At 38.6% G+C, this 20850-nt stretch overlaps 1 protein-coding gene across 2 annotated transcripts in view; it reads right to left on the bottom strand.

The window, feature by feature from the left end:
• The window catches only part of smurf1 (SMAD specific E3 ubiquitin protein ligase 1), a 28476-nt gene extending 7852 nt beyond the window's left edge, over nt 1-20624 (bottom strand). For both annotated transcript variants that reach the window (XM_066674466.1, XM_066674467.1), the window contains exons 1-6: nt 20329-20624; nt 2372-2410; nt 1284-1392; nt 674-807; nt 476-541; nt 157-232 (exon numbers count right to left, since the gene is read on the bottom strand). In XM_066674466.1, coding sequence (XP_066530563.1) covers nt 157-232; nt 476-541; nt 674-807; nt 1284-1392; nt 2372-2410; nt 20329-20383 — 479 coding nt within the window. In that variant the 5' untranslated portion in view covers nt 20384-20624. The remainder of the gene's footprint in view (nt 1-156; nt 233-475; nt 542-673; nt 808-1283; nt 1393-2371; nt 2411-20328) is intronic.
• Between the last annotated feature and the right edge of the window lie 226 nt (nt 20625-20850).

The raw sequence follows: 20850 nt of genomic DNA, 5'->3' as shown, positions 1-20850 counted from the left end.
CACATTCCACCTGTATTTGGCTTGTGAGTAAATGTAAATCTAATACTGTCAGCAGGGGGCGGTATTACATCAAAGCATATCCTATGGAAGAGGGGGAAGAAGAAAAAAAAAACAAAAAAAAACAACGGACAGCTCTGCTGAAGAGCTCCCACTCACCCTTCATTTTCTAAAAGTCCTCTACAGTCTACCACAGGCCCACCACTCCCTATCCTGTCTCGAGTCTGGAGGCTTACTGAAAACAGAATAATAGACAGAATATAAATTTGAGGGAGAATTTTTATGTTTCATAAGTTGAGTTGTACAGCAAATTAATGTTAAATCAACATGATTATTGTTAAAATTAACAATGAGTATTAAAAATTAACCCACTATATCCCTCTCAATGGACAATCTAAATCTAATTGTGTTGACTTAACACAGGTGAATTTGCTGTGTGGTATTCTCTATAACAGCTGCATGTTTGATTGTTTCGTACCAACAATCTGCCCTCGCACAGCATCACTGTCAGAGGCATTCAGCTTGCACAAGTCCAAACGTTGATCTGTTGAAATGACAGAGAGCCAAAAGGTCAGTCCTCAAAATATACAAAATATTTAGAAAGAAAAGTAGCTCATTTTTCTTCATTGTGGCTCTTTCACAGCTCTACTAAATGTGTAGTGTGAAGGTCACTCACAGCCTGTATCTTTGAGTCTGCTGATGGCATTGGACAGGAGCCTCACACAGCCCAGAAAGCCAGCCCCCTGCTTTTTATGGATCTTCTTATGGTTCCATACACTGATAGTGATGGAGTCCGTCTTTCCAATATATCTAAACATTCAACAAAATAAGAAAATTAAAAATTCCATTGGCAGTATTAGATTATAATAAGTGCTTTGAAAATAATTATTAATGATAAACTCATTTTTTTACGATACATTTGGAATTATCTATAGGTCTCAGAAGAACGCTGTTTTGAACAGTCTGCCAAAGGAGTTGAAGGATTTCCTTTAAAATGTTATTCAAGTTTTAAAGATTTTTTTGCTGTTTTGAAGTTGAATTAGCTATCACATAGCAACTATCAGCCCATGAGCAGCTGGGCTTCAGCTTGGCTTAATATGGACAGATCAAAACAATCAAATGAGACAAAAATGCAAAATCATATTTATTAATGATGATTAAGCACATCAACATACATTTGACTGACCAAATAATGATATTTCCAATGTCAAACAGAAATGTTGAAAGTTGTTTCAAAAGTGCTACAGCAATAACAAAATTCAAACGTAGGCAAGAAATATGCTTACAAATCATAATGCTGGTTCCATTTAGGATCCAATGTGCTCTTGACTGTGTCTGTGGAATGGCATTGACCCGAGCCATCAACGACAACTTTGGCAAAAGGGTCAGGTAACCCTGAAAGTGAAAGCAGTGTGGCAGAATATTAAAAATAAGAACACAAGTGCCACTGTCTGTTGCAGTACAGCATGGCAGAAACTGGAATGCTATCACATGCTTTCCAAAGTCATTGTGTGAAAATTCTCCTGGGGCACTTCACACAATAATATGACTTGAATTTATAGTTTGATTTATGAATTAAACTCATTCATAAGGCACTCCTCGTGCCCTTAAGACGTTAGAAAAAGAGGTCAAATGCTCAGATGCTCCAATTAATACAGATGCACCATAATAATAAATCACAAACTGGAAAAATATTCAACTTCCCTCTCAGGAAATAATTCTGGGCTGAGAAATAGTTGCTATTTGGCATTCTTTGATGTGTTATTTCTGTGGTCATGCTTTGCCTGTCTCTGTTACACATGCTCAAAAAATGTATTAGCTGCCATCATGCAAGAACTCAGTGTAATGGTATGAAAAATCAGCACTGTGGATGTGGGCTGAATATGACGCATTCACACATCAGTCATTAACATAGTGTGGGCCATGAATTGTTGAGGGCAGTGGGACAGAGTCATGTCTGTCACTCGCAGCCGCCTTGCTACTCTATAGAGCCCTCACTGACTTAAGTACAGCAAGTTCCAGCCCCAGTGCTGCCTGTCCAAATATCTGTGGGTGGAGTGCAATTTGGAACTGGTGAATAGGGTGAATTCCCCAGCTGATGAAATAAAGCAGCCAGAGGTGGGTGGCTCTAAATGTCCTTCATCATTTTACATTTTTGGGATAATAAAGGTGATACAGTCAGAAAAGCGCAATGTGCAAGTGGTTCTATGTACTGTCATTCACTATGGACTGCACAAACATTCAATTTGCACTTAGTTGCTGGGCATCTGAGAGGGAAAAAAATTCAATTTGTTAAAACAAAAAAAAATAAATAAATAAAAAAAACTGTTGCAAACTAACTGGCTATATAAAAGGAAGTATGACATGTACTTACGGAAGAAGTCTTTCTTTGCTAGATTTTTGGCACATAATACTGAAAGAAAAACAGAAACCTTTTGTCATTTAGAGCAACTAATACTAAATGCATTTGTCATCATTTGTCCAGCCAACATGTCTGCAAACTTTGTTTTCATTATTATGCACAATTTTATTTTATTTTTAAATGGCCATAAAGTTTAGAAAATTGTTATGAGCAGATAATTTACAAAATGAAACAGGAGTTAAACCTAAAGCTCAAAAAAGATAGATTATTAGAAGAAAATAGGACTCCTAACAACCATGAAATGCCTGGTAGACCATTATAAATGGTCACCAACATTTAAACAGTGCATAAAGGCTTTATCCTTGAGAGAAAAAGAAAGTGTTTCACAGGTGTTTCCATTCTTTTACACAGAAAAAAGCAACACGATGCTTTAGGCTATAAGGATAAACCATTACACAGAAAGAAGTGGAGGAAAAAAATGCTAATTAAACAAAGACGTTTGTTTTTAACTGCTTGAATGGTGGGGGGGTGTGGTGTGAGCTGAACATGCAACTTCTCTTCTTTGGATGTGTGGCAAAATGTTTAAACAGAATACAAAAATTGAATGCTTAATAAGGTAAAGGTGGTCACAATTTTTGACAAATTATTACAAAACATTTTGGATTTTGTGCTTCATGTGATTTCAGTGATGCAGAGAACACAGATGGAATAAACAATACTTATATAAAACAAAATGCAGAACATTTGAAAATATTAAAAACAAACTCGGCGTATTCTTTACACACACTTCACCACCCTTAATTTTGAGCAATGTAGCTGTGCATTTGGCATAATGTGCTGTTAGTCCCTGAAGCACCATAGCTGAATCTGGTATGGTGCATTCCCCACTTCTGTTTGCATGCTTATTGTCTGCGTCTTCTGGTCTGAGGTGAGGCTGCGGGCCTCTTGGTCAAACAAAGTTTGGCTTTTACAATCTGGACAAAATTAAATACAAACTGTTCTGCTATTGTTAAACTATAGTAGAAGTTTCAAGGAACATTAAACAGCAATTTGGCTACTGTTTACTCTAGTTATTTTGTTAAAGAAAAACAAAATCCACAAATAAACAGAAATTGGGAAAAATAAATAAGAACCCTGGGTGTGTGTGTGTGGGGGGGTGCATTTTATAGGTCCCAAATATTGGGAGGACTGATTTCTGTGCAGTAATGTATCTAAAGATAAAACGAACATATTCTTTAAACAACAGATTTTTAGGGTTTAGTAATGAAATATTCCTCTGCCATCTCTCGCTGTGTGTGCACACTCAGATTGTTGTGATAGATTAGTATATTCATTCACAATCCAGACACAACTTTAGGTCTGCACTAGCATCACCACTGAAGAGAATGAACAGTACTCTCCAAGTTTGTATTTTTTCCTCCCCGACAAATCTCCATGAATACCTAAAACTAGAACTTAAGCCATCAGCTTGAGAGGCCTTCTCTCTGTTTTTCCCTTGGCAGCACCTAATGGGAAAATATCAAAGGTCACTTGAAAATATGGTTGAGCAATAGTGGCAACACAGACCAGAAAGAAGGCTTGTGTCAGCATGTGTTAGGTACAGTCGTGAGAGACGGATCAGGTGTGGTCAGCACAGCAAAAACCACTGTGTACATTAGTTGGGGAAAAAAAAGAACACACTAAAGAGAAATTATCAGGACTAGGTTTCCAAATTACAATTAATCAGAACTGTTAAGTAGGTCACTTTATTTAGAAGGTTAAGAAAATGCTTTGATTTTTAAAAAGTGTTTCCTGATGGCCTTCGCAGGTGCTGAACATAAGCGCAAAGTTCTTAATTATAAACAATAATTCAACCATGCCTTGACAGTCATGCGTATTGTCTATGCTTGACACTGCTGAGACTTACCATGAGGATATTAATATTGCATGATGACTATTTAAAGCATATATTACAAAATCAGTCTGAGAATTATGACAGTGCTAACCTTTATGTTGTTATAATCTTCTTAAGGCATCTAGGGGGAGTTAAAAGATTTGACAATAACTGAGAAAGCCATACTGCCTATGTTTACTAGTCTAAGCAACCAAAAAATATTAATGAAAAAGGCAGACAGAATGAGTGCAATGTCTGGAAGAACACGTGTGTATGACTGAGTGTCACAGGACAGTGAGAAATCATCTATTTTACTCATTGCACCATGACAATGCTGACTCCAAAGAAACGTTCCGTTGGACAGTGGAGGCCTGATCATACAGTGTGTGGGTGGACAAGCAGACATCAGCAGTGTCCCCTCAGTGAAGGACCTTCTTCAGCAGCAGGATAATTTAACAAAATGTATGGATGCCAAAATATCACACTGCACAATGGGCACCACCCCTTCACGACTCTTCACACCCATCTGATCTTTGAATACTTCAAGCCAGTAAAACATTTACACAAGGTGTAGCAGATTGTACGGTAATCTTTCCCAAAATCAACCCTCCATTCTTCCCTGTTGTATGATCTCTCTCACACACAATAAATGTTTTTCAATAACAATTACATGATTTATAAACACATTTTCAATATACATTATTTACAGCTTCTGTCACTTACTGACAGAGTGCTCCCACCAGTTCATTGCATAGTGCAAAAATATTAATATTGACAAAGCCAATAGGTTTATGTCTGATGGTGATGCCATGTTTCTATTCAGGTTTTCTGTGGCATTTATATTGTTCATGTCAATATCAGAATTATATCGCATCAACAAAAATTAAGAAATATATTGTGATTTAAATTTTGCCCATATCGTCCAGCCCTATAATGAACACATACAAATAGGTATGGATTTGGTGTTATTTTGCATGCCATTGTCAGAAACATTTTCAAAGTACAAACATAGTAGAAATAAAAATGAGGCAAATCTGTGCTTCCCAAATAATCCCCTTTTTTTGTGTAGATGAGAAAATATTCAAGCCCTCATCTCTAATACGTATTTTGCTTCTAGACCCCTATGGAATTAATTTTAAACACTGTAATTCACAAATGTCACAAATCTCAAAAGTCTGAAATTATTACAAATTGTGTGGATTACGTAACTCATTCATTTGTCTAGCTGTGCTACCCCCCACTTAGGGAACCACTGGCTTAACTAAACATTGCAATTTCGTTTAGTGTTTCAGTGTTTGTCTTCTTTTAATGAACTGTTGGCTGCTTTTGTCTGCCATGGTGAACACAGCACTGATGTCACAACTTATAGTGCATTGAAATCTTTGATGTAGTGGATTAAGTCATCTCTCAAGGAAGATTCATTTTAAGCCTCCTGCTGGGAAACCTTTAATATTCCCATAAAGCCAATACAATTTGAAAGCAGCCTTATACCAGGCCACTTACAAAAACTGCCCAAGGATCTACCAGTAGTTTCAGTTTCATTACAACACTCTCCAATGTCAATCAGAGGAAGATGGGTTTCCCCTTCTGTTTTTTTTTTTTCCCTTCCCCCTATAAATAGATATTTACGATAAACGAAATCAATGCCTTCATGATCACAGGGTGGTCAGATAAATTAGATAATGTGGGCACAACCTAAAGGCATGAAAAATAAGCAATCTAGAGAGATGCCTGATACATTATTTACATATTTTCCCACCACGATTGACTGAAAATTAGTTACTCCATTTCTCACTGAAGCTATAATAATTACATTGTTAGGCACAGCTTCAAGGGCAGAAAAAATAAAAAGAACTGGAAAAAGCATCAGGTTTCTTCAATTATTACAAGTTTTATACTTAACTTTAATAAAAGGGTCATTTAAAATTATTCTTGGCAGCAGTGTCTATGGATAGATACTGGTAAGACTGTGTTCAAATGGTCAAAATGTCACTTAAATCTAGCACCTTCTGCACTATGCATGTTGAAACAAAGCACAGTAAAGTGTATTAGTTAATGGCTGTTATGTTGATGTAATGTTCAGGGAAAGTGTACACTTATGTCAACAAGCTCTGGCATTTTATTTTTCACCAATGACTCTGGGAAATTTCACACGCCCTACAGATTCCTTGATTATGAAGTGCAGCAATTGTACTTTAATCATATTTGTACATAATGCAGTTTCTTTTTGTGCTGCCATTTTTATTAACTTTATAATGTGCTGTTTTGAACAGTAGTTTTAATTTTAGCTTTATGTTCACTACAGTAAAACATCACAAACAGATGCATTTAATCTTTTAATCATTTTTAAAAATAATAAAATAAAACATCAACATAATAATTCTTCTCAACACAAACTGTACTGCCTTGTATTATTGTTATATGTATTGTATTTTGAAGTCACCAACAATACCAAGCTTTTTAATCAACAGCATGACAGCAGATCATCAATGCTAAGATGCAAAAGATAAAAATCAATTAATTGCTCTGTGATCACTAAACACTACCATCAAACCTGATACTACTGACGTCACCGGCCGGTTGTCAGGCCAGGAGTCCTGAAGTTCATTATAGACACAGTGTACACACATAGCGAGAAGTAATGTTTCATCTAAAAGCTAAAATTTAAAATCTTGCATAAAAATAATTTGTCAAAAGCTGAGTTTGCATTGACTGGACTTGCATTTTTCTGTGAATGTGAATCCAAATAGTTTTCATACATAACCAAGAGAATGAACTCAGCACAATTTAACAAAGTTGTTTTAGACAAACTGCAAAAATATAACTTATACTTAGGTTTCCTACTAATATAGAATAAGTTTTATGCCAGGTGAGAGGATTTACAAAATGTACAGGAGACTTTATTAGGATAATAAATATGGGTACAGCAGGTCGTGTCGCAATCACACCGCTCCAGGGACCTGCTCCGGGTGACTGTGAGGAGTTGGTGTGTTATCCCCGTGTCGGTGTGGGTTCCCTCCGGGTGCTTCGGTTTCCTCCCACGGTCCAAAAACACACGTTGGTAGGTGGATTGGCGACTCAAAAGTGTCTGTAGGTGTGAGTGTGTGAATGTATGTGTTGCCCTGTGAAGGACTGGTGCCTCCTCCAGAGTGTATTCCTGCCTTGTGCCCAATGATTCCAGATAGGCTCCGGACCCACCGCGACCCTGAACTGGATAAGCGGTTACAGATAATGAATGAATGAAATAATATAATCCCCCCCACACTTTTTTTTTTAATTTGTACTCAATTCTATCTGTATTTTACAACATAGCAAGAAATAACTTACGGCCCTCTCCCAACTCAAGTGTGTGTGTGTGTGTGTACACAACACCTAAACAGACATAAGGCTGCAAAGGTTCTCCTCCTCCTCCTCTGTAAAAGGGCTTTAACCTGCATGTAATTACAGCTGTATGGATCTACAAAAAGAGAAAAGGAGACATTTGTGATTCAAATGAGGAGCTAGACTATCTTGGGGGCTGCACTGATGCTGAATGTTAATCATGCAACAACCGCTGCTACTAATTAGTAGGTCCATGTACAGCCTTGGCCTTGGGTCCAATTTATGACCAGACATTGCACTGGAAAAAAAGCAGCATGTTAAAATGCCACAGCAGTTTTACTGAAGAAATAAAGGGAGGAGTGAGGAGAGAGAAAATAACAGTAGATGCCACAGCAACCATGACACCACACACCTTCACCACTTTTTACAGTCCTCACTGTAGGGAACACCTCATTAGACCTGAGCTTTATCACAGCATGCGTGGGAGAATGGAGGGGGATCCATCTTATGGCCACCAGGCAGTCCATCAACACCCAATAATGGTTACTGAGGCAACCAGTAGATTAACTGGAAGAGCCACACTGCATAAATAATGAGTGTGAGATCAAAGTCCACTCGTATGATTAAACTCTGCCTCTGACCTCCAGTTAAGCAGCCAGGGAGAAATGAAAAATACATATACCTGCTATTTCAAAGATTCAAGCAGAGAAGTCAGACTTGCCTTCCATACTCTGCTAGCCACATCTGTAGCCATGGAAACAAAGGCAGCAGAAACTTTGCAACAACAGGGAGGTTTTATTAGACAGGGATGTAGGATCTCCAGAGTTGATGCCAAATGTCACACAAAAACATCAATAAAAACAATGAACGAAGAGGTGTATTATTCATTCATCCCATCTCTGTCTCACATTATCTGCAATTCTGTAACGAGAAAAGAGATTCTACGCAAAGCTTCTGTAATAACATACACCAGATATTGTTACGTCTAACAAATGCAGCAAACTTTTTAATCCTGCTCCCACTCGCTCCTAACTAAACTCTGCAGCATTTGTTACGCTCCATCCTGTAACAGACATTAAAGGCCAGTTCACATACAGTCCAGCCCGCAGTCCCACATACGTCATTTTGTTCTCGAACATAGCTAGTGAGCATTAGCCTAGGGATAGGCAGTATGCACATTTTTCATACCGACATAGGCTCAAAATTTTATTGCGGTATATGGTATTACCATAGAGTGTTGGGGGGAGGGCTTATATATAGTTATATAGTTGAGTGAAAGGTATTCTGAGTGCATGTGCAGTTTATCTCAGCACTGTCCAACAGTGCACACCAACGCACAGGATGACGATAACCTGTTTCTTAAGAGCAAGTTTCAATTACTTGTTTTGGAGGAAGAGAAAACTTCAAAAGCAAGCAAACTAAAAAGGTTCTACATTGTTTAGAAGCTGAGCTGGACAGCTAACAAATGATTATTAATAAAACCAGATATTTAGCCTATAAAGATTCACCATATTAATCCTGAATCCTGGGAGATTTTGTTCCCCATTAAAGGCTATAGGTTTTGCCATTTCTGTAGCACAATAACTCAAAATTTATGTGCTGTTCATGTGATTGGTTACATCCCTAATATAATACATTTATTACTTTCTTAAATATCATTTAGCTGTTGTCCCTTATGTTAATTATGCGTGGTCATTACTGTGTTAAATTGAACAAGTGCAAAACTGCAGCATGGGAAGGAAGTTTTCTTCTTTTTAAACTCTTCTTTTATATAATACAAGGTAAAATGTTCGCATTTCAAAGTTTCAAATGATATGCAGCCATGGGTGAGGTGGGGTAAAACACACAAGAGATCCAGCCTACAAACAAAGACACAAGATATTATGCAGTATCCTTCCAACATCTGGCAACATTCCTCCAAGTGAGTTTTTAGGCCAGACAGAATAGACCGCAGCTGGGACCTTAAACAGAGCTCTTCTTGTTGCTTTACTCCTGTGTTCTTGGTGAGTGAATGGCAAAGCAAACATGAACAACATGTTCCAAGTTAGTGCTGCCCAAATGCACACACTTGCACACAAACACAGACACAGAAGCAAGTGTATGTGCATGTGAGAAACTAGAGTATTATTTGGCCATCATGTGTCCAGAGACCTGCAGGGCTGTCCAAACATTCTTCCCCATCTGCTTTCATTAAGCCTTTTTTTGAGAGGAGGCCAAACAGTCTGCTTCAGTGTTATCAAGCATCAGAGATCAGATTTAACCATTTGATTACACTGGATTAGCCTGCAGAGGCCAGGCTAAGAAATAGCAGTTTGGCCTCAGCCAAAAGTCTGGTCATTGGCACTCTTGTGTTTACCACCTTGCCTTAAATAGGAACACTATGTAATATTTTAACCTTTAAATTTACAGCTTGAAAATCATTAGGATGCTGACATGTACCAGAGAGAATAGGGCATCTGTTGTTGCTACTCCAGGCTCAACACTGCAGAAACTGCACTATGTTACATTTTGTGGAGGATGAGGAAACCACCCCCAGGTCCCTCCCCCTTACATTTGATTTATCCCACCTTGCAAGTATAGGGGGATCCCAGTAGCAAAAATTCATGTTCCTTTAACTTGATTATTTCCCCACTAAATGTAACCTATTCATCTTTATCACAAGTCACTACATGTCTTGGCAGTTATGGTAGCACACACAGATGCTGGTGGGTTGTTTAAAGGGCTTAGTTTATTAAGTGACAGCTTACATCCCTGGTACTCACAGGCCATAGTTCCTTCAGGAACTATGCACATTATCTCACAGTTTCACTAATGAGACCTCCTGCTTAATAAAACATTATGAAAGGTATAACCGTGCATGGTAAAAGCACGTGCCTACAGACACTGCTGGCCTTTGATGAATCTAGCTGAGCAACCTTACCTTCACTAAAGAGAGGGTGTGACCAAAAACTGAAAGTGACCATTTAATCAATAATACTAGGGGAAAAGATCTTGTGCACTGTAGATAAACCTGATGAAGTCTACTAGCCAACACGTAGCTTTGTAGTTGCAAGACAAGGAAAGAAGAATTTCATCACAAAGATAAGTCAAAGCCAGTTAACTTCTCAGTTTTATCAATATCAGCAGTGTGGCAGTTAGAACATGCAGTGCTTCTGTGTCTATCTCTGTAGAAGGAGAAGAGATAAGAAAGGTCTACTGGTTGGGGTAAAAAAAAAATCTCCCTATCCCTCTAGCTCTAGCTTCTGCAACCTTATCAGTCCACTGTTGCTATACATGAATGGCAAGGCCAAGCCGAGCACTGGTCAGTGGCAGGGGAGTGCTGCCTGTTCAACAGGACCTCGTCCATTCTGCTTCTCTCCTATCCGTCAGAACCACCCTACTTTCTCACTCACATGTGCCCCAGTCCCTCAAAGTGCAGGTTTAAGTTACAGCAACAGGAAGGCTGTGCGGATATGAGATGGGCCAGATCTCACAGCCATCTTAAGGCCCAGCAAACGCAGAAGCTGAAACACAAGCTGCAAGGCCCCCCAGCACAAATGAAATATCCATGAGCTTTTTGTAGGCTTATCCTCTGTCCTCCTCCTTTACGTTTTCATAAAAATCCTCAAGCGGAGCCATGCAGATTACACTAAAGGGAGCCATTTTGTAAGGTCGCCAAAGCAACACAGGCACTATGGGCTTTTTAAAAATACATTCCTCTCCAACAGCGAGCAAATGAGCGTTGTCAGGCGGGAAGCTATTTACGAGCACCGCACGTCCATGCGTGCATGACTGGACATGACATTTCCTCGGGCTGAGAAACAGTGGGTCAGTTGGCCCACTGCAAGTACACTGAGAGCTTCCCCCGGAAGAGCCACAGTCAAGCAGACTTCCCCAGTGTTGAGTCACCCTGGACTCTAGTAGAAGGCCACAAAAGACAAGGGCAACCCGAGACACACCTTGAGGGTGAACAGCACAATGCAAATGAACGGCAGAAACATCCTGTGAGCACATGCCATTGCAATGCCTTTAGTCAGACAGTGTTGGTGAAGACAGAGTATAGTGCATTGCACATTAATCACAGGGATGAGCCAGTTCTGTAAACATGTGCACACATACACTGCAGTTTTGTGTAAGTTGAGCAACCAGAGGCTGTTGGCTAACTCGTAGTCACTGATGTTAAGATATGAGAGAAACTGTTTGTCCCTACAACATTTCCTACAGCATCCTTTGATAAGACCATCTTGGACTGGGCCACTGCTTGTGTTCATGACAATTTTGGAGACTTATTACAGTACATACATTTTTGTATATTACAGTGCATACTGCTTAAAGTAGACAACCCAGATGAATATCTGCTTTGGGCAGTGATGACAGTGGATAAGTACTGACAGAGAGAGAAAACTGGGGGGAAGATCAAACTGGCCTAGTTTTCTGTCTTGTTTGCAAATATGAAGCACTGGATTGAAACAAAAGTAAGTCAGGAAATCTGAGTGAGTGCAAATCCCAGCACACAGCTTTTCTTGTTTACAACAGCGGGGGAGGAATGTGGCCTAATACGTTGTGTGTGTCCTAATGAGGCAGGGGGTGGGCCAGCAAGAAGGCAGATGACCTCTGGGTGCTGGGTAGTAACCTAAATCCAGATGAGGTGTGTGGGGTGGGAGCCAGTCAGGCTGCTGAGAGCAGCTGTAATCTTCACAAGAACTTCATCCTGTCTGGAGGCCCCACAGAGCTGTAGCCAGCATAGAACAACAACACAGTAGTGTGTGCAACTTACCGTGTAGATTAACACGGCCAAAAGAGTAACTTTCAGAAAGTCAGTACAGCAGTGATCAAACAAGCTGGCGGCATTTTTCTTATTTGGGTGCTGTCTAACATACAAACAGAACATTTCAGACAAGCCTGCAGGCAGGAGAACCAGACACATTCACAGAAACACATCTGGTGTGGTTTATCTGGCATGACTGCAGATTTGCTCTGATTAAGATGTTATGATCCCAAAGTGAGGTGATTTCAGCCAGTACATGGTGAGAAATGACAGTCAGCTCCAGACATCAGCTGATGCTAGCTGAGAGCTGTAATGCAGACAGTGAGACTGACAGATTTCAACAGTTTGTGTGTGCAGTTCACTTCAGAGAGATTAATCTTGTGAAAAGTGCCACTCCAACACCCTGACAATGGTATGATAGCCCTTCCACCATGTGCGCGCACACACAAAAACCATGATCTGTACTATAACACCATGTATTACACACTATTATCCTATCAAAAAAATCTTCTATATCAAAATCTTTGCACAGTTTAATAATTAGGGACGCCCAAATTTAAACTCTGAGATGGATGTTAGAGGCAGAATGCTTCTAAAACGTATGCAGTTTTAAAACATTTTAAATGGGAATGATTTAGTTTTAAGATTAACGTAACATTAAGTTACAGCTTGAATCCAGGAAATTATTTTTTATGCAATGCAGAGCTATTCATGTGTGAACCGTGGCTATAACATACTTAAAGTGTGCACCATGTGACAGTATTTTCTAGGAAAATGCAAGCATCAGACTGAGACACCACATCAGAACATTGGACATGGTCATTAGCCAATTTACAACAATTATGTTTCCATAAAAGAGCCCTAAATATCTATGGGAACTAGGGCTGTCACATTCATTAAATTTTAACTGACGATTATTTGTCATACATGTAATTCCGATTTTTTTTTTTTTTTTTTTTTAAACAACCCCAGTATTTTAATAGGCCTTTATGCTTAATGATAACATAATAATGTACACACACTATTAGGATAAAGAACACCAGTTTATTTAACAGTTTATTCATAGATATATGTAAAGATATTTGCCCCTTGTCCTGTGTTTAATTAAAATTGTATGTTTGAAAATTATATTTGCAAATTCTCAAAATAAGCAAAACAAACCAAATGTACTATAGCTTAAACATCAGTTAACTTAAACGGTTATTTACTGGCCTTGGCATATTCTGGGCAAGGAATACTAAGGCTATGATCACATTCACTTTGTGAACAGCACAAATCGCATTGAATCTGACCTGGTCTGAAAGGCCAGGTCGAAATTCATGTGACTTTTACATCACTCTGGCTGCTGAGATTAATCTCCGGACTATGATCCAAAGCATTTTTTTTATTTATTTATTTATTTTTTTAATTTAAGGTGTTTAAGAGGTGGAAATGGCCAAATTAAAGGATTTCTATATTGTAAAAAAATATTGGGAAACCAAAAAAAAAATTTGTATAACGGTGTTTTATTTTATTTATTTTTTTTAAATAAAACAAATAAGACTTTTTTTTAGTAGTTCCATTATCAGTTTGATATTGTTCATGTCGGTATGAAGCTGTATAAATGTGGCTCCTGGAAATGTTAAACTCATTATGTCTCTGCTCGTCGTCTTCTCTTTTGAGACTCGTGTTCGTGAGAGACCTGGGAAATTTGCGCTTACAATGAAAGAAAAATCAGTTCACGTTTTAATATTAAGTACAGTCTTTAATTAATACTCTGTTTTTAACAAAGAACTCATTTGGAATAAAGAAAAGGGATGTTTTGTGACACAGCGCTGCAGTGTGTCACCAGTCCAGTCCCATTCCTTCATTTAAAAAAACGAAAGTACTTTGTATGAAACAGACGGACATTTCCTTCTGGTCAACGCCTGACGCATCGTTCTTTGTGCGTGTGGGTCAGTTAAAAAAAAAATGGTTTGGTCACGAAATCAGATTTGGTTTACTTCTACCTGTTTTGCGAATGTAGCCTAAGATACTCGCCCGAGAGCCCTCCGGAATGGCAAACTGCCGAGAAGAATCTATTGATTTGTCTTTCCAAGTTCGGCAAACTGCTGTGGTGGATCTGCACATGATTTATCAGTTTGTTTTATTGGCATGTTTTACAGCCACCGTTTAATAGCACCATTTGTTTAGAAATACACAATTGATATTCTGTTTGTTGGGATTGAAAAAAAATATATAATATGATTGTGGTCAGCACAAATTATCGCGGTTAGCTCAATCGCAATCATGCGATTATGTAATAATCCCGACAGGTCTAATGGGAACTTAATGTAAAATAATTGCTAACCACTTCACAGTAATATGTCCATTTCATTTGCCCAAGACATGAGTTTCATTTAAACCCTGTTACATAAAACATATTTAGTGTTAAGGATTCTTTTTTTCTAACACAAATAGCAAGCCATTAATTGCAAATACCTGAATTACAAAACTGTAAAATTACAAAAACTTCCTAGTCAAAATCCTCCTATACACATCTTGTCTCTCTCCTCTACTTCCTGCTGCCCAAATCCAAAGCAGCATCTGTTTACTGAGCCTGGGTAAAGGCCTAGGTCTGATCAATAGTGTCAGTTTACAGAGCGCAGCCCACAGTCAGTGTGGACTGCATAATTAACAGCAACCCCACGACCCACCCCCAGCTGGACTAAACATCACACAGAGGAATGTCAGAGGGTCTGCATGCTCTGAATGCCTACACAGCCATGAACATGAACACACTCCCTAGGACCTGACCTATCCATGTGTGGGATGGGGTGAGTGACTGAGGGAAAGAGCAAAAGAGAGCAGGACAGAGAAATTAAGGCAACAAGGCAGCATTAGATGCTGTATTGCCAAAGGGGTTTAAGAGTAGACTCGTGCTTCACTCCTTAGAATAAGCAGGATTCCCGAGGCCTCCACCCTTCCCTGCTAAAACAGCCTCATGGGTAGTGTAAGCCTATTTCTTACTGCCACTTACACAGTTACTTCCTGGAACTTAAAAAGAGCTCCGTCTTTCTTATAGAGCATAATCTGATCAACACAAAAAAAAAAAAAAACCCAGCAAGCTAATAATAATTTTATTGTATTGTCATGACTACTATACAATAGACTGAGCATGTTGCAATTTAGAAACATCCAGCCAACTAAGCTGGCAATGTAGAGTGTTGCAACAGCACTGAATACCGGCCCCCCACCATTACAACTACAATCATCCATAGCTGAACACATGAATATCACAACTTTTATACGTTATTCATAACATCTAAGGCCACCAACTAGCCCACAACAAGTGTCTTCAAGGAGTCCATTCTACAGGTTAACCTGGGAAATTATTTGACCATTTATGGCCAAAATGTATACTGTTCTGAAACAATGAGGGTTGGACTACAGTGATACAAGTCTCTTTTGGGATACCTGAAGGAGGAATTTATAATACTTTCAGAGAGCCAATCAAAAAATCTTGTCAAACAGTAGACCAGACAGATTTCCAACTGAAGAAATGAATGGCAAAAATCATGCACTGAAAAAGTTTGTATTCATCATCAATGGTAGCTGTGCACAGAACATGCAGTTAAGGTTAATATGATAAAAGGTATTGCAAAGAAATTCCATTTGTAAAACCAGCACAAAACCTGTAGCCACAGGCTAGATTCAACACTTGAAGGCATGCTGACTGCCCTGCCAACCTTTCAAACAGCCCAGCTCCATTCACCTTTTAAAAAAATAAATAAATAAATAAATAAATGATGCCATACGGAGTGTGATAATTACTAAAATACGCAACATATGGATGCCGCATAGCATTTCTTTCCACCCTCATCATATACAAAATTCTATTACACCTCAAAACAATATATAAACTACTTATTTGTTGTTATTCAGAGTTAAATTATATCTGAAAAAACGTATAACATAAATGTATCTTATAACTGATGATAATTATTATTCATCATAGGACACAAGGATGAAAACATAGTTTGTGACAGCCATGTGCCATTTATCAGAGGGCTGAACAACAGCTTCTAACTGCTGCAGTGGCTTTATAGGTCTGGGTCACAGATGCCAGCATCTGACTAGCACATTAAGGTAAACACAGCTGTTTAGCAGTGACAAGCAAGCCACAATGCTTCATCCCTACCAAATATGAGTGATTAAAAGCTTACTGTATTTCCTTGTTATGTGTGTGCGTGCGCGCGCGTGAGAGAGAGACAGAGAGAGAGAGAAAGAATGTTTTGGTAACCATGGCTTTACATTCTCGCATAGCTGCATGCAGGCCTACTTGTTAGTACAACAATAAACGTGAAGCTGTTCCATTAATCCCCAAACCTCAAGGCTGAAACCCACTCCAGCATGCAGCAGAAAATATGAAAAATCAAATGCCTTCACAACAAAATATCAGCTCTGTAGTGTTGGAGAACATATGTTAAAAACTAAATTATCATTAATAATAATAATAATAAATAAAAAGCACTGAAACATTTAACGTATTTCATGTTTTTTCTTCATCTTCACTGCATTAAACTCTCAGATCTCCAAAATGCAGTCAAGGCTGCTTCAGGAACAAAACACAAAAGAGGACTTTGCAAAAGAAAAACTGAACAGAATAAAGAATTATTTCCCCAGGACTTCCTTTTTAGTTGTAATGAAACTACTCACAGCTGCCTCCAGCTCAGGGCCACATGTTTTTGCAGAAAAACTGTAATCACCAGTGCCATTTAAAATCCACTCAGGTATTCCTTATTGCAAGGGATGGGGACATGCACCTATTTACTCTTATTTCAGTATAATATTCAGAATCTAGGCTTCAGTATGGTACAGTCGGTAAAAATATACCTACAAATTAAAAATATAAATAAATAAAAAGGTCTAATGCTTCCTGATGTTTTAAAAAAAAATAAAACTACCAAATACAGCATGGAGGCAGAAATATAAAGTCCGCTCTAGTCCAAGGAATTTAGGCAATTCAGCCAGGATTCCAAAAGCAGGGGAAACGTCTTTTTTCATGCAACACCTATCCAAAAAGTCTGCTGCAACTGAAGACACTGCTCCTCCCCAGTCCTAGTCAGCAACTGTAAAAGTTAAATCCCACAGGGTATTAAACAGGCACACTGTGTGGGGGACAGGAAAAGCACTATGATTCATTCTTCTGATCTCTTTTAGGGAGGAATGTGTCTTGGACACAGCACTGTCCACAATCTGCAGTGCCCCCCACCTCCCCTAGTGTATAACCACACGTTGATGGTCAAAAGTAGAAAAATGCATTCACAATCTTACAGGCTACAGTTAGGTGGGGGAGGTAGAAGACAAAGGTGCAAAAGGTGTAAAACGTCAACAGTGAGGGGAAAAGCGTAAAGCCATAACATGGACAACCAGCTAAGTAGTAACTTGCTAACACACCATGACAAAAAATTAACCTTTAAAATCATTCAAAACAGGTAAAGATTGAAACACATTTCACAAAACTGGGAGTTCTACATTATAATTTTTCACAAAGTAAGGGGGACAGGGGAAGGAAAGAAAAAAAAACCCACACATAACTAGATAAAATTTCATTAACCAAGAAATAAGACGTTTACAGTAAATCTGTGTCACCCAAAACAATGCATACATGACATTTAACCACATTAGCCCAATAGCTTCTGTGCAAAGCTAAAATGACTATACTTGACAAACGTGTAAATTTGATTGTTTTTGTGAGTAAAACTGAAACACATCTAAATATTACATTGAAGATGCCACAATCTCCTACAAACCTTCAGGCAAGCTACTGCTGTTAGTGACAAAACAAAGCACTTTTGTACTCCACTGCACTGTGCCCTGCACCCTACAATGTACTCCACCAATACAATGGTGTTGGAAACAAAATAATTCTACTTCAAAACAGGGGTCACATTTGCACTGAAATCCAATCAAAAATCTTAGCGGGTAAAGAAGAACTATATTTTATATGACACTTCTTATTCCAACATCTTTTTAATATACCTTTGCAACTCAATAATTGAAAAGTAAAGTGATGAGTGGTTTAATAGTAAGTAATTTATTCACTACAATCTTTATATACATTATATATTTTAGTTACATTGCACATCTGATGTACAGAACAGCAAATCTGAAAAATCTGAATTTGGCTGCATATCCCATAACCATTTTGTCCAATTACTTTCTAATAGGACTGAACACTTCAAATGTCTGGTTGTTATTAGTGCTGCTGTGAACAATCGTAACCATTAAATAATGACAACATCTGTCACATCTGTGGAATCCCACCTTAAAAATACTGTCAGATACTAAAAATTGAACCAAAAGCTGTTCAGTTTAACTACTTTTAAAAACACAAAATTTAGAAGAGTTAGTCAAACTTTGTAACTCTGTAAAAGTAGCACCAAGAATTTAAAAAAAAATTAAGTAGTCTAACATCTTTTCAGTGCTGAAGTATTATTCTCCCTCTCCCATGAAACATGATACATAATATAGCATTTCACTGGATTAAGGAAGACTTCATTAAAAATAAGAACAGGAGAATAACTTATCTTAATCTAGTCCATCACCAAAGAACATATTGCTTTGCTTTGACAACTTTCAGCCACTTTAACAAGGCAGTCAAAACACACTCAACTGCGTTTGGATTGACAATGATATGTCTACAGTGTTAACACCAACAGTACCCAGGTTTCTTGTAACAAGTAATAGCAGTTTGATAAACCAGATGTGAATATGACTCAAATTTAAGGTTGCGATGCTTGAAATCCTTGTGATGGATCAAGTATAGTGTAGGTCTGATAAGATATGATTTGTTGGATAAGATGTACCAGGCAATATACGCTTTGCTGCCACAGCGAAAAATAATATCCCAGTCCATGCGTGTAATAATCTTTATGCAGGAGTTTCGCTGCGCTGGATCCCATTAAAAATAACTATTATTCCTCTCTTTGCGATTAAACATGTACACAAGATTTTTTTTCAATCACTGACAAAACCACAGATGTTCACCAAAAAAGCAGAAGGTGACGCAATATATCACGAGAATGGTAAAATACTCTCATATCGAGCATCAATCCCATACCACTATAAACTAATTCGGAAGGGTCTTCACCGATTTTAAACTTGTATGATTCTCGAGTCTGTGGGAGCTAGCCACCTAACACACCAACGAGCGATAAAACAGTACTATTCAAGGCATGAGGGCAATTTCACTCCAACGATGTTAACCGAATTCTTCACGTTTACTCCATTCAAAAAGTAAATAACGCAGCAATGAAATCACATTCTGTAAGATTACTTATTGGAGGAATGACCTGCTAATACTAGCAGACACCGAGCTGTCTCTGCCGCTAGCCCGCATTAGCCGCTATTAAAGCAGAGAGTCGACACCAGAAAGAACCAACTCCTCCACTCAAGACTTTAGGAAGTCGACTCCACAGGTCTAGAAAAAGATATATATTAACTGTTTTAAAAGCCTGGCTGAAAAAAACAGCCTTCCACAAATCTCACATAAATATACCATCTGTATAAACATTAAATACAAAACACAAATCGTCTTAAAAATAAACACTGGTCATACGAAACCGTTCTCCCACATGTTGAGATAGGAGAATTAACGTTAAATTACTGAATTTCAGTCCAATGTTTAGCGTGTTAAGTAAATTTAACAATCCATAGCTCACCGAGCGTTCTTGTTATATTTATATATATAAAATGAACTTTGAAAAAGGTTTCTCCTAAATGTCTAGCATTATAGGATCGAGATTATTGTGTAGAATCGACTCAATTAAACGTTCATATTTGAATCATGTTAGGAGTCGATTCCAGACTCTCTGCACTCGAACAGCTCTAGCGGTTAGCTAAGCGGGTAAGAGCTCTTCATATTAAGAGCAGAGAAATATCACCTAATTAAACCCCAAGTAAAACAAAACCCCCCGCGCACATCGACCGATTCATTGAAAGTAAAACCCACAGTGATAACGCGTGAGCGTGTGTAAGGCTCCTGGTGTAGTGGAGGAGTTTTACCTGTCAGTCTGATTTTAATGCTTGACCCGTTCCTTCGAGTCCCGGGGTTCGACATCACTCACAAAATAATCGGCACAGCTTTCTCTCAGCTCAGTCCCCGGGCCTCAACCCAACGCCAGGCTCGATGATAGAAACGCGTACTCCAGCAGAGCGAGGTTTATTCTGGCGTTTCACGACGGAAAAATGGTATTATTTCCGTCTGGCAGATCCTACCATCGCCTCTAGATTAAACTACATACGCTAACATTTTCGAGCTCGACGGCGTCCTGACGTCACCGCGGCTACAGCGAGTACGTGCTCGCCCACAACAAGCGCGCGTCCGCAGAACAGCGCCAAGCCTTTTAAAGGGCAGCTCCACTGAATCTTCTAAATTTTCTTGCTTATTGATTCGTCGGGGTTTAATGAAAAGCTCCGTTCTAGAGACATTTACAGAGTCAGAACAGTTTATAAAACCAGTGACTGGTTTACAAAAACTGGATATACAAAAACAATTTAGAACCGTACTGGGAGTCTACAGGGTAA

Source organism: Hoplias malabaricus, chromosome 6 (assembly GCF_029633855.1).
Source record: "Hoplias malabaricus isolate fHopMal1 chromosome 6, fHopMal1.hap1, whole genome shotgun sequence".
In the NCBI taxonomy this organism is placed as follows: Eukaryota; Metazoa; Chordata; class Actinopteri; order Characiformes; family Erythrinidae; genus Hoplias; species Hoplias malabaricus.
This window is presented reverse-complemented; position numbering and strand designations above follow the sequence as displayed.